The 13,788-nt window shown below is 38.1% G+C and overlaps 1 protein-coding gene across 11 annotated transcripts in view; it reads left to right on the top strand.

Moving 5' to 3' along the window:
• Window positions 1-12,498, top strand: part of pde4dip (phosphodiesterase 4D interacting protein) — a 64,956-nt gene extending 52,458 nt beyond the window's left edge. For 7 of the 11 annotated variants that reach the window (XM_056269499.1, XM_056269498.1, XM_056269502.1 and 4 more), the window contains 16 exons: window positions 3,121-3,365; window positions 3,478-3,621; window positions 4,737-4,943; window positions 6,075-6,344; window positions 6,448-6,579; window positions 6,718-6,840; window positions 7,272-7,461; window positions 7,591-7,712; window positions 8,333-8,455; window positions 8,573-8,665; window positions 8,776-8,972; window positions 9,684-9,815; window positions 10,056-10,194; window positions 10,274-10,320; window positions 11,077-11,167; window positions 12,281-12,498. In XM_056269499.1, coding sequence (XP_056125474.1) covers window positions 3,121-3,365; window positions 3,478-3,621; window positions 4,737-4,943; window positions 6,075-6,344; window positions 6,448-6,579; window positions 6,718-6,840; window positions 7,272-7,461; window positions 7,591-7,712; window positions 8,333-8,455; window positions 8,573-8,665; window positions 8,776-8,972; window positions 9,684-9,815; window positions 10,056-10,194; window positions 10,274-10,320; window positions 11,077-11,167; window positions 12,281-12,450 — 2,425 coding nt within the window. In that variant the 3' untranslated portion in view covers window positions 12,451-12,498. The remainder of the gene's footprint in view (window positions 1-3,120; window positions 3,366-3,477; window positions 3,622-4,736; window positions 4,944-6,074; window positions 6,345-6,447; window positions 6,580-6,717; window positions 6,841-7,271; window positions 7,462-7,590; window positions 7,713-8,332; window positions 8,456-8,572; window positions 8,666-8,775; window positions 8,973-9,683; window positions 9,816-10,055; window positions 10,195-10,273; window positions 10,321-11,076; window positions 11,168-12,280) is intronic. The other 4 variants (XM_056269495.1, XM_056269497.1, XM_056269496.1 and 1 more) reach the window with 4 other exon arrangements.
• The last annotated feature ends 1,290 nt before the right edge of the window (window positions 12,499-13,788 follow it).

Here is a 13,788-nt window from a genome sequence, read left to right as displayed (position 1 = left end):
CTGGATGTCACAACAGTTGGTATTTGTGCATATGTGGATTTATTAAAACTCTCCTTTGTGTTTGGGAATAAACAGATCAGTTTCTTAGCATTTAGTGTAATCTCGGGATTTGCGTTGCTCTTCACCCAACTGCCTGCTGGAGAATTCCCAACTCCTCCCCCATCACTACTCTCAATCTGGGCAAACCCCCCTTCCTTCGTCACACGAATGATCGCAGCCCAGTTACCACGGAGACCCAGTTGACGGGCACCACGCCGGCTGCCGATCCTGCGGCCCCTGATCTGCTCCTCTGTGTTTCCCAGCCAGTCGTCAGTTTGGAAAGTCAGGATGAAGTGCCGGTGACCAGGCCTCAAGGGAGCATAAGGGGTCAAGCTGGTCGGGGGGCCATGGCTCCACTTTGGAGGAACATGCTATCCAAAAGCAGCCCCCTGTACCGCGACTCCCTCTTCTCTTTCTCTCTGTGGGAATGGCAGGTGCAGAAGAGAGAGTTGGCTATTCTCAAGAAGCAGGCAGAAAGGGAAAGAAAAACCTTGCACAGACAGATTGAGAAGTAAGAGCTTCAAGGTGTTTTACGGACCGTGTGAATCATTTTGTAAACTTAAAGGGGTCATATAATGCCATTTTTGTACAAGCTAATATGATTCTTTAGGGTCTAAATTAAAAGTTTGTAATATACTTTAATTAAAAATTCTCATTAGTATTGTAAGAAAACACTTATTTTACTTGGTCAAAAACAGCTCTGTTTTCAGCACGCCGTTTCAGTCCATATGACTTTAAATGACAATGAGCTTCACTCACTCCGCCCCTCTGTTCTGTGCGTACACCGTTTGTAACACAATAACACAATAACCATAACGCGTTGTTCAGTATAAACGTGGGATTATGAATTATATTAAGAACGTCATACATAGAAAACATGCCGTAATGTACCCTGAGTGTAAACCTTAGACACATTCATTGTGAAGCGTGCAGCTAGCGATTTGCAAAGATTAATATATTAATATAAAGTTTAATAAAACGTTACACTCACTTCCGTTCTTCTGGAGATTCAGCAGGAACACGAATATCTGGTACCGATCCTTTTTTCATGAGCAGCTTCTTAGCAAATCCAGCTTTATACTGATCCTCGTTTATAAAGCAGTCTGGTGTGTGAAATGATTTGCGCAAACATGAGAGCATTGACGTTGTTCGTGGGGAATATTCCCTTCGAAAACAAACACAGCCACTGCGTCTTCAGCGGTTCGGATTTAGGAACATTAAAATGACTGCTGTGTTCGTTATTACACCCAAGAACAGAACACCACAATCGCTTAGACGCCATTCTGCTCATAGACAGTGCTCCAGCATATCAACAATGGCCGCGCCTGTCCGCGCAGACCATGATTGACAGCTCGCTCACGAGCGAGGGCGGGTCTGTGATGAAACGCTCCTGTAAATCAACAATCGTGGGAGGGGCTTCCGAGCGTGTGACGTCACACGGTCGAACGGCTTGATTTGGGGCAGGGGAAAATATATAAGGAGATTAAAACAAAAACACTGGATGGATTTTTATCATTTTATGATGGTTGTGTACAGGCACTGCCAACACACATTTCAGTACAATCAACTTGTAAAAGTGCATGTACCATTATATGACCCCTTTAAAACTATTTAAACCAATATATTGTGTTTGTGTAGTCTACAGTTCAAAAGTTTGGGGGTGTTAAGATTCTTTTATGTTTTTGAAAGTCTCATGTATGGAAGCTTGTTTCCGCCTCAGAATAAAAAATAAAAAGGATAATTGCGACTTTTTATCTTGAAATTCAGACTTTTTTCTCAGAATTGTGAGATATAAAGTCAAATAAAGTCAGAATTGTGTGTTATAAAGTCAAAATTGCGAAGAATTGCGATTCTGAGAAAAAAAGTGTCTTTTTTCCCTCAGAATTGGACTTTATAACTCGCAATTGCAAGTTAATATCTCACAATCTGAAAAAAATCTGAGTTGCTGTGTGGAATAGAAGAAAGAGCAATGTTTTACTTGTTGTTCATTTTGTATTGTAAAGGGCAATTCACACCGCACCGACAGACACTTCATCGGGTTTTGTCGTGTGAGTGTGTTGTGAGATGTGAGAGCATGTGTGAGAGAGATGGCACACACGTGTGTGTGATCTGGGAAACACCTACCTTGTAGTAAAACTTAAAATGTTTGACCATGTGGGGACTTTTTTTTTATCCCCATGAGGAAAGCAGCTTATAAATAATAATAAATTATGTTTGGTTTTTTTTTTATGTAAAAATATAGTAATTTTTCTCCAAGAGTTGTGTTTAGAGGGTAGAATATACAGTTTGTACAGTATAAAATCATTATGTCTATGGAAAGTCCCCATAAATATAAAATCATTATGTCTATGGAAAGTCCCCATAAAACATGGAAAACCCAACATGTGTGTGTGTGTGTGTGTGTGTGTGTGTGTTTTGGCCTCTGACAGAACAAAAACAGGGCCTAATTAATCCAGCTTGGAACGAATTGTGGGTACAAAATTAGCCTAATGCCCTACATGCGGGACACACCTGGCACGTGCCAAACAGAATATAGTGACAATTTGCATGTACAACACGCCTAATTTGAATCCACATAAGCATAATAAACCCAAAACTCACTTTTATCAGAACCTGACATTTACATTTATTTGTTTAGCAAATTTGACTTACAGAAAGGAGAAGCACGACACAAGCGCTTCATCATATGTGTCTGGCACATTAACAAAAATAACCCTAAGTGGTTTATACACATTTACTTGTGTATTGAATGAAAAGTGATGAAAAAGTGAGAATGCTTATTTTGTAAATATTCTGACAATAGTTATAGATTTTTTGTTTGCAGATTGTGCTCAATGGTTCTGTTTTTGTACTGACCATCATAAATAGCCACAACTGCAACAAGCAACAGGATATTTTGATGATCACTTGGTTTCTATTTCTGCAGCTGGGTAGCCCGACCCACTGTGATATCTGATTGGTCCAAAGTCACTGCTCCTCATAACTGTACATTAAACATAAAACCCACTGTCATCTCATGGCAGACAATTAGCTCAATATTAAATGCTATCTATGCTAAATGTCATTTTTGTCTGTTCTCAGGCTGAGTAAGGAGCTACAACAGAAAGACAAACTTATTGAGTCCCTACGCTCTAAACTTGACCAGCAACAACCACGAACGGATACTCCTACTAGCAGCCATGCCCTCTCTGTGGCCACAGACCAATCAGACAGAACCTCTTTTGTGTCAGAAGACCACGGCTCAACCAATGAGGATCTTGAGCTGTGCTCCGAGCTAGATGCTGCCAGTGAATATGGCCATGAGGAGGCAGCAAGAAGTGCCACAGGTTTTTGAATTTATTATCATCATATTTGAACATTTTATCATGTGTTCCCCACTTTATCATTCAGGTTAGCTTCTCATTCACCTCTTTTCATTGTCCATCTGTTTTGTTTCAGATTCACACAACCATAGAGGCTCAGCCTCATTACATCCATCCAATCCTCCATCTATTACTTCCTCTCACAGCCACCAGTCCTCCAACACCTGTCCCAGCATGCAATGCACACCACACAGGCCAATGGAAACCCAGGCACAGACAGGTAGGAAGAGTGCAATGCGAGGGTACCAAATCACACATGCCCTTTTAAGTATCTCTCATAACAATGTTATTTTATCACTATGTACACTACCGTTCAAAAGTCTGGGTTCAGTATGATTTAAAAAGAAATTAATACTTTAATTCAGCAAGGATGCATTAAAGACATTTATAGTGTTACAATAGGTTTTTATATCCAATTAATGCTGTTGTTTTGACATTTTTATTCATCAAAGAATCCTGCAACAAAAATGTGTCACGGTTTCCACAAAAATATTATGCAGTACAACTGTTTTCTGTCATGAATTTCAGGGAACGAACCCAAGCGCAGACAGTATGCGTTCACACAAGGTTTATTGACAGACAAAAACAGGGAAAACAAAACCCATGAGGGGGCAAAACAGGACTGGAACAGGATCGACGAAAACTAGATAATGAGTTGACGGTAAACAAAACAGCAAACGAGGAAACAGAACTTCTCTGTAGACAATACACTTGACAGGATTCTCACGAGGATGACAATGTTAGACAAGCACTCAGACTTGAATCACAAAGTTTCACAATGAACCGGCACAGGACAGCAAACACAAGGGGATTATAAAGGGAAACACTAATGACAAAGACAGGTGAAGCTGACTAGACAAGGACAGGTGAATGACGAGACGAGGATAACAAGGGGGCGAGGTAACGTAACGGAGACAACACAAGCACATGGCCCAAGCAATTGGCCATGCGCTTGTACACAAAACACGGGTCTGTCATGATCCAGCCTCAAGACTAGAGCAAATCAAGGACAAGAAGGCCGGATCATGACATTTTCAACATTGATAATAATAAGAAATATTTCTCGAGCACTAAATCAGCATATTAGAATGATTTCCGAAGGGTCATGTGACACTGAAGACTGGAGTAATAGATGCAGCTCTGGTGAACATAAGAGATTTCTTTCAAAAACATTAAAAAAAAATCTATACCTAAAAAAATAGCCCAAACTTTTGTAATGGTAGTGTATTGTTTTTAATGAATGATATATGAAAAGGTTTAGTTTGTTCTATAGACCAGCAAACGTTTCACCCAATGAAGTATCTGTAGCTCTTTCTCCATGTGTCCTCCCATCAGGCCTCTCTACTGTACCTCTGTCCAGCTCCATTTCTTTCTCCACCTCCCTCCACTGTCCTCAAATGTCCTCTCCACCTGTGTTTGAGCCTCAAACTCATCCCTTGAGAACCTGTCACCCTTATGGTGTGGGATTCTCACTGGCAGAGGTTCACCAAGAGCTTCAAATGCTCCAGAAACAGCTTGGAAACAGTGAGCCTGCATCTGAGTGTGTGTGGCACTGAATAATTCATACTAATTCTGTGACTGATTCAGTATAGGCAAGATTTGAACTCTTAACTGGAATAATGCTATTGCCAAAAAGCAAATATGATAGTTGATTGAAATACAATAAAGTAAACTGATTTGTAACCTTTTTGTTAATCAAACTTGAGAATCTTTTGATGATTTATGCAGTCGTTAAATGTTGGCTGACTAATACGCATGCAAAAATATTTTTTTTAATCTGTATTTTTCCAAATAAAAAAAATATTTTTAGAGGATATATTGTGAATTAAAATCATTTATCTTACCTTGTTATAGCCGGACAAGGATATGATTTTGGCATGATTTTGTTTTCTTGTTTTAAGCATAGACCTCACTAAATTTGATATACTAATGGTAAAAATAGGAAATTAGATGGCATGCAAAATTTTATTTATTGCGCTTATATTTTCATAAATAACTGAGATCAGTCATTGTGAGGTAGCTTCACTCACATTTGCATCTTGTTCATGCTACACTTATTTATTTATTTTCTTATTATGTTTTTACCTGCGTTTGCAATATAATCATGTTTCAGTGTACATTACCATTCAAATGTTTTGGGGTCAGTAAGATTGTTATTGTTTTTTTGAATACTTGAAATGAATACTTGTATTCAACAATATACTTATATTATCCATATCCTTGTCATTAAAACTAAAGTAAACAGTAAAGTCATTTACATTGGTCAGAAAAAAAATCTATTATGGAAAAAGTTTTCCGCAAACATATTATTCTCAAAATTGATAATAAGAAATGTTTCTTGAGCAGCAAATCAACATATAAGAATGATTTCTGAAGGATCATGTGACACTAAAACCTGGAGTAATGATGCTGAAAATTCAGCTTTGATTTCACAGAAAAATAAATTACATTTTAACATATATTAAAATAGAAAAGTTATTTTCTCATATTCAATAATATTTCTCAATTTTACTGTATTTCTGATCAAATAAATGCAGCCTTGGTGAGCATAAGAGACTTCTTTTAAAAACATTACAAATCTCATAGACCCTAAACGCTTTGATCAGTAATGTGTATATTCTCACACTGCTTACATAATCTCCATTAATATTTGGTTTTCTTATCCCGGTACAGGCTACCATGGTCCTCAGAACAAACCCCTCCCTGTGTTTCCACTGGGCTCCCATGCTCAGCTTGACCATAGCAGTTTACACCCACTATCCCATCATGCCTTTGAACAGTCACCTGTCAGAAGCAGGCACACCAGTCCCGCTATGAAATCAGGGTCAAGCCTTCTGGAGAGCGGTGCAATGTGGGATATGATGTATGGCCAAAGACCTATAAGACCAGGCGTGTATGGAGACGTGTCCTCTGGTTCTTCGGGATATCAGTCAGGCCATACAGGTACTCCAGCTGTGGAAATCACATAGTTAATCCTAATGTTAATAATATGTTGTTGTCATATATTTTGGAAAGCTTATTGTGCTGTTTTTATAATATACTTCAGGCGCAGACTTGATGGAGGAGCATCTTAGGGAAATTCGCACTCTCCGACAGCGTCTAGAAGATTCTATCCAGACCAATGACCGTCTGAGACATCAGCTGGAGGAGAGACTGGCCTCTTCTACACGAAATGGAGGTCAGAGACTTACACATTCACATTCGTCCAATCAGAAAGTCCAACAGTGTGTTTTGGCTATAAAATGTAATATTTTTGCTTGTATACATATATTTATATATTTCATACAAGTTTCAAATGTATCTACATTTTTGCCAGGAGGAGCACCCACTAACATCTATATCCAAGGCCTTGATTCTGTCAATCAGCTGTCCAATGAGATTCGAGTGCTGAAAGAGGAAAATCACACCCTGCAGGACCAACTCCAACAGGCCAGGACAGGTAAGATCTTAGTCCTACTATATTCATAAGGAATGTTAGCAGTAGTACTATATACCAGCTTTAATATATTAAGAGTAAATGAGCAAGCATAATTTTTGTCAGTGTTCGCAATGGAATATTAGCTTAGTGCATACTGAAAACTGCACAGTTTTCGGTTCACTGCAGTTTTAAGGAGAAAATACTCAGCAATGGTATTGACTCATAAATTTGCACATGGTTTGTCTTAAAGCATATTAAAAAACACCACATAGACATATAAACAATATTAAAACCTTGATTTTCACCACAGGGGGACTTTAAGCTAAATGAAAATGAGAAATGTTACCTTGTCAACTAATTTATTTAGCATTTCAGTTTACATTTAATTTATTTTAAGTAACAAATGTAGCCAAGATTTCCTGAGCCCTGAGATGTTTTGCATTTACGGGCAGATGGCATTAAAGAGATGGAGCGGCTGAGAGAGGCGGTTCTGTCTGGGCGTGGCCAGTTAAAGCAGGCGGAGCTAGAGGCGGGCAGGTGGGCGGATCAATGCAGACGGCTGCAGGCTCAGATTAGAGAGCAGGCTCAGGCAGTACTACAGCTCAAACAAGACAAACAGAACAGCCTGGACAACAGCACCAGGTACAGTGTCAGTCTACAATGACCCTTTTTGGCCTCTTGAAATTTCAGTGTTTGTTTTGAGATTTTGCCCTCGACAAAAATGTGTCAGACTGCTTTGAATAATGTGTATGTGTATACATTTGTGAACAGGCTACAGCACGAAGTGAATGTTCTCCAGCAGCAGTTGAGTGAGTGTCAATGTTTAGTGCACACACTGCAGTGTGAACTACAGGTGTATCAGAGAGTCTGTGGCACTACTGAGTGCAATACAGGTAAGAAACAAATGCATCTGCCTGAAACTCATAGAGCAAAATTACTGAAAATTGTGTTAGATTGTAAAATGACAACAAACATCTTGCAGAATGCATCTGGCTTAAGATTCAGGATAGGTCGATAAAATGATGATTGAATAAACAGTAGGGGTGTAACAGAACGGTTCCGTGATTCGGTATGTTTTTGATACAGTGGTTTACTGAAAAAAACACCATGAATTTCACATGTGCAAAAACGTGGTCACGTGTGAAACACACACTTTGCACATGGGAAACACGTGGTTTTGGAACAGTTCCCATGTTGTACAGCAACAACACTGCAGTTTATGGTACTGTTGTAATTGGGGGAAGAGATTTGAAGTGCTTACAATTTTGAATTCAAAATATGTCTTAAAAATGTTTTAGAATAAGGTTAGAATTATTGCTCTCTCATTCTAATCCGCTCCATCTATTTGACGTGTACATGCAAGCCGGCACACATTTCGATCGGTACACATGAATAGAAAGAACCGTCTTGAAAACTTTTGGTATGAATGCATGTACTGTTACACCCTAATAAACAGTATTAAAATGATAATTAGCATTGATGTACTGATATATTGCACCCTCTACTACTCTAGGCTACTCTACTACCTTTGACCTACGTGAGCGAGAGTCTAAAATACATTTGTTGGAGCAGCAGTTGAGAGAGAGGCTGGACCAGTGTATGCCTCGCCTCTCCGCCAGAAAACAGCTATTCCACGGTGAGAGAATTAATTACAGTATAAGAAGTTTATCATGACTTAAATGCACACATTTGCGGATTCATTGTGCCATATTTATGATATTTCCATTAACTTTGGTCTCGCCGTCTGCTGTAGACCAATCATCATCTCCCCCCGTTCGAGATACAGGGTTCTCCAGCCCTGCTTCACCAGCCGTGGAACTAGATGACCCAAAGTCTTCTGCTAGTGGTAAGAGTCTTATATAAAACACATTTGATGCTTTATGTAACAGATAATCCACCACTCAACTAAGTGCAAGTCACAGAAAACTGATTAATCAATGCACATCTTCTGATTAGACTCGCCAAAGTCTGCTGCTGAAGATCTGGAAGCTGAGGCCCCTGACGGCTCCTTCGCCTGCAGGACGGGCCATCATATGATTGGGCACGTAGATGACTTCAGTGCCCTTCAGCAGCAGCTACTGGAGGGGAAGGTGGTTATCTGCAAAATGGAGGCGGCACTGCAGTCCAGCACAGAATCACATGACCTACCGGAGGTCAGTATAAAGATCTGAGTTAAGATGAAAGGCTGATGTGATACTAGGAGGACAGGCAATACAGAGATATGAATATATTTTAGTAGGGCTGTCAAACAACTAAAAATAGAATTGAATTAATTACATGATATGATGATTAAATCAATCAAAATTAATTGCATATATCAATATTTGCTTAGAAAAGCCTCCCAAATTAAGGTTTATGGTCAATAATATATATATAATTTTTGGAAGAAAATACTTTTATTCAGCAAGGATGCATTAAATTGATCAAAAAATATTTCTATTTTAAAAAAGGGTATTCTTTTCAACTTTCTGTTAATTAAAAAAATCAAGAAAAATATATATTGGTTGAAGTAATGGCTGCTGAAATTCAGCTTTGCCATGACTGAAAAAAAAATACATTTTAAAATATATTAAAATAGACAATTATTTAAATTTAAATTTTTTACAATATTACTGATTACCATTTTTACTTCTTTATAAATATAAATATATATATATATATATATATATATATATCATAAAACATACTGTAAGCACAAGTATGAACATTTCGGCACAAGTATGTCTGACCTACAGTCAAACATTTAGACTACTTTTATTGTAGAGTGTTATAACAGCTGCGAGTCTAAAATGGAGAAAGGCAACGTGCTGAAAAGTTAGAGTACTCCAAATGAACTGTTCTTGACGCGCAGTCTCTCTCTGCAGGGTTATGTGAGGAACTTGCATGCCAGCACTACAACACTGAAGCAGATTCTGGAGGAGACAAGCTCTCTCTTGAGAATGTTCTGGAGGGCGGCTCTGCCCAGCACTGAGGCCTCGGCCCAGCAGCTTAAAAAGGTCAGAGGGCACTTAAAAAGTAAATGTTGGTTATCACAATAAGTCTTGGAAACACTACCCACTTTTGTGCTTCTTTGTGACATCACATGTGCATGTACCTGTAAAAAGAAATTCACACCAACAGCAACAGAAAAGGATTTCAGGAATGCACCTTTACTTGACTAAACCAATAATAAAACCAATTTGAATGTCAGTTATTGGTGTAATCCTAAACGTTTTTTTCTTTAAATGTTTGTGTAGGAGCAGTCTTTGAGAAAAGAGGTTGTCGCACTGAGGCGTAAGTTTTCAGAGCAAGAGCAGCTTCTCAGGGACACGATGGAGAATCTGAGGACCTCCAGTCGCACTAAAGACAACATGGAGCAATTCATCGTCAATCAACGTGAGTGACTCTCTTCTCTTTTCTCTTCTTTTTGTTCATGCTTATTGTTCTTCTCTTCACTATTTTTGTTTGTTTCCAGTGTCAAGAACGCGAGATGTGTTGAAACAGGCTCGCTCAAATCTAGAGGTAAGCCTCTTCTACCATTCATATATGCTTCTCTTTTACAACCTCAAGTATGTTTATTTTTGTAAAACAAGTTCCCCGTCACACACCCAAAGCGTAGCCCAGTGGCAGCTGGCCAATAGAGGGCGCTAGGTTTTGATGGATGACGATTGTAATAAAGGTAAAGACATGAGCACATTTCAATGCAGTCGAGTGTTTTAATAATGGATGCTCGCCTAAGAAGCGTTTGCGAGTGTCATTGGTGTTTATGTACATATGGACATCAGACACTCCAGGCTCAGACACAAACACTCGCTCTGACAGAACTGTTCACTGATGCTGTCGACTTACCTTCAGAATGCTGTATTTTGCTGTGTTCAGTAATTCTGAATGGATCTGTATAGTATATATGCAGTCAGGTCAAGATGGCGGCTGGAATCTCCATGTGGTCCTGTTTGGTATCACATATTGGCATGTAGTTAGATATGAAAAAGCTCTAAATAAATGTAACATTTATTTATTTTTCTCAGTTTTTGCTGTTGCAGTGTATACATACATTGTGATTAAAGAAAAATTTTCCACCAGCCGCCACTGCTGTAGCCCAAATGGTTTTTCAATGTCTCAGAATAGTTTTAACCGAATAGATATTTTCGTCAAAGGAACAAAACTAAAAAGGCTCCATCAAACGATTGCTAGCTATTAAAGGCTCTATCTCTGGCTCTTTCTCATCGGGTTATTTTCCTTCTCCTCTGTATCTCTATGTCTTCTGAGTAATTCCAGAAGAATGAACTCAAGATTGCCTCTCTAGGCTGCACCCCTCTCCCTTCATCCTTCTATTCAGTCTCGCCCACTCCTTCCTGGTCTGATAGAGGTACTGGTATAAGTGTGTGTTAGTGTGTATGTGTTTGTCTAGCAACACATGCATGCCTGACCCAATCTTGCGTAACCAGCATGAAGTGTCGTCCAGCTTCTTTTTCATCATATTTACTTTTTTTCCCCAGTCGAAATTTGTAAAAAAAAAAATCTGAAAACAACACATGAAATCTGATTTCAAGCAACTTGCTTATTAATATTTGCAGCGTTACTATAACAATCAATGTGGGTGTGCCAGCAAAAGTGACAGTACAAATCTGAATGCATAATGAGTACATTACAGTTTAAAAGTCTGTGGTTAATTTTTCATGTTTTCCATGTCTCTTATGCTCACCAAGGCTGCATTTATTTGATCAAAAATACAGTAAAAATAATATGTTTATAATGTAATTTAATGCTTTGTTGGCAAAGCTGAATTTTCAGCATCATTACTCCAGTGTCACATGATCCTTCAGAAATCATTCTAATATGCTGATTTGGTGCTCAAGATACATTTCTTATTATCAATTTGTGCTACTCAATATTTTTGTGGAAACCGTGATACATTTTTTCAGGATTCTTTGATTACCTGAAAGTTCAAAAGAACAGCATTCATTTGAAATATAAATATTTTGAAACATTTTAAATGTATTCCGTGTCATTTTTGATCAATTTAATGTATCCTTGCTAAATAAAAGTATTAATATCTTTAAATCTTACTTTCCCCAAAATGTTGAATGGTTGGATAACTTGCACTTTGAATAGTATCTAAAAGATATTACCTGCTGCAGTATGAATGAAGCTTGTATGTCACAAAACACTTTCAATAGGTTAATTTGAACTCCAGTTCCTCCTCAGAAGTTTTGGGTAATCCAGTCAGTCATATCAGAACTAATCATGTCAGTCAGCTCATTTTTGTGCTCAATAGGCTAGTCAGATCTGACAATAAAGTAGTCATCACATAGTATGAGTCCCTCTCTTGGCGTGGAGGGAAACTACAGAACCAGTTTTTGTTTGTTTGTGCATAATCTAAATAAAGAACATTCCATTGGTTTGTCCTTTAATGGCACAGTGCATTATTAGTGATTCTTATGTAATATTATAATGACTCTTTCTGTCACTCTTTGTTCAGGTGAGGTCTCAGGAGCCTCCCTCAAATACGCCTCCTCTCTTGGTTGGAATTTCGTGACCCCTCATGCTCAGGATCAGCACAAAGTGACGACTGCCTCATGGCCGGCACAGGGGAGTGACAGACTACAGATGTCCTCCAGACTGAGTGCTGCTGTCTCTCCCTTTCTCTGAGTGAATCAGTGTCATATTATTTCACCATAAAATGCATTAGATATCCTGGATTATGTGTAGATCTATTAGTCAGTTTTATTTGCTACATAAGAACCACCAAAAAGCTCTCAAAGTTGCATTTGAGTAGATTAGTATTATAGACATATGGATTGGCAATCCATGTCTTTAACCAAAGTAACATCTTATGGGTTTTATGTTTGGTGTTAAGGTTTATATTGAACCAGCAACAAAATTAATGTGCAATTATAATACTACTGTGCTACCAGCCAGACCTGCTACACTGTAAATGAAAGTCACCCCTGGGACGAGCTGAAGATCGATGGTGCAATAATCTTTCAATCAGCCTGCTACTGTAGTCTTGAAATGATATGTTTGTTTGTTCTGTGTTATTGCCAAAGTTTTAGTTTGTTGCTTTTAATGAACTTTCAATGTACTTTTTTCCTTTTTATTTTTATTTTTCATTGTCCATTCTTCTTTTCTTTTCTTTTTCTTTTTACACAGTTTTTATTGAATCTTTTCCCTGTTTTATATTAATTCTCGTACTGGAGATTATTGATAATTTCTTTTTGGTTTTGCCCCCCCCCCCCCCCCCCCAAAAAAGAGTTTTTTATATTTATATTTGCTGTATCAGCTCTTCTTGATGGACCATTTTGGATATTTGTTTTTAAATGTTTTTGTTTTGTTTTGTTTTAATTTACTTTGTTTTTTCGCTTTTTTTTACCTCCCTCCATGATAGATTTGCAATGTCTGTAAATTGGTTCCTATGAGATAAATACTAAAGGTAAACATTATCTAAAGATAATAAGTTAACACTACTGAGTTAAATTATTATTGTGTTAGACACTGCAGACAATTTAGCAAATTGTAGATTGTGAGACTGGTCATAACTCAACATGTGCATAGCTTTACTGTTCTTAACTTAACTGCTCTTGCATGAACCACATAGCTTTACGCTGTGCAGTATTTCAGTATTCCACAACCGTGCAAGAAGTCCTGGGGTTTCTGCTGTATATGTCAACTGAACTGGTGCCATTTTGTTTGTTCTGTATATTATGTTTGTTTATAAGAGTCCAAATTCAAAGCATAACGCATGGACGCGTTATGATGAACTCCTGAGACAAAGGAGAGCTATGGGTCATTTCAGTTCAACTTGCACTCATTGTTCTATGACAATCAAATACTTCTCAGAGGTTTGTAATTTTGGACTATCAGTTTAAAATATTGGTAGCAATTTGATTTTAAATTTCCCTTTGTAAATTAATTTACATTGAGTGAGTGTTGTTAAAGAGAGTAAAATGCATGTGTATTTCAGGGAAAAGTGTGGAGGAAACTCTCAAA

This window comes from Rhinichthys klamathensis, unplaced genomic scaffold (genome assembly GCF_029890125.1).
Source record: "Rhinichthys klamathensis goyatoka isolate OS25496 unplaced genomic scaffold, OSU_Roscu_1.1 h1tg000281l_1, whole genome shotgun sequence".
Lineage (NCBI taxonomy): Eukaryota > Metazoa > Chordata > Actinopteri > Cypriniformes > Leuciscidae > Rhinichthys > Rhinichthys klamathensis.
Note: the sequence above shows the minus strand (reverse complement) of the source record. Positions and strands in the feature narration are given on the sequence as shown.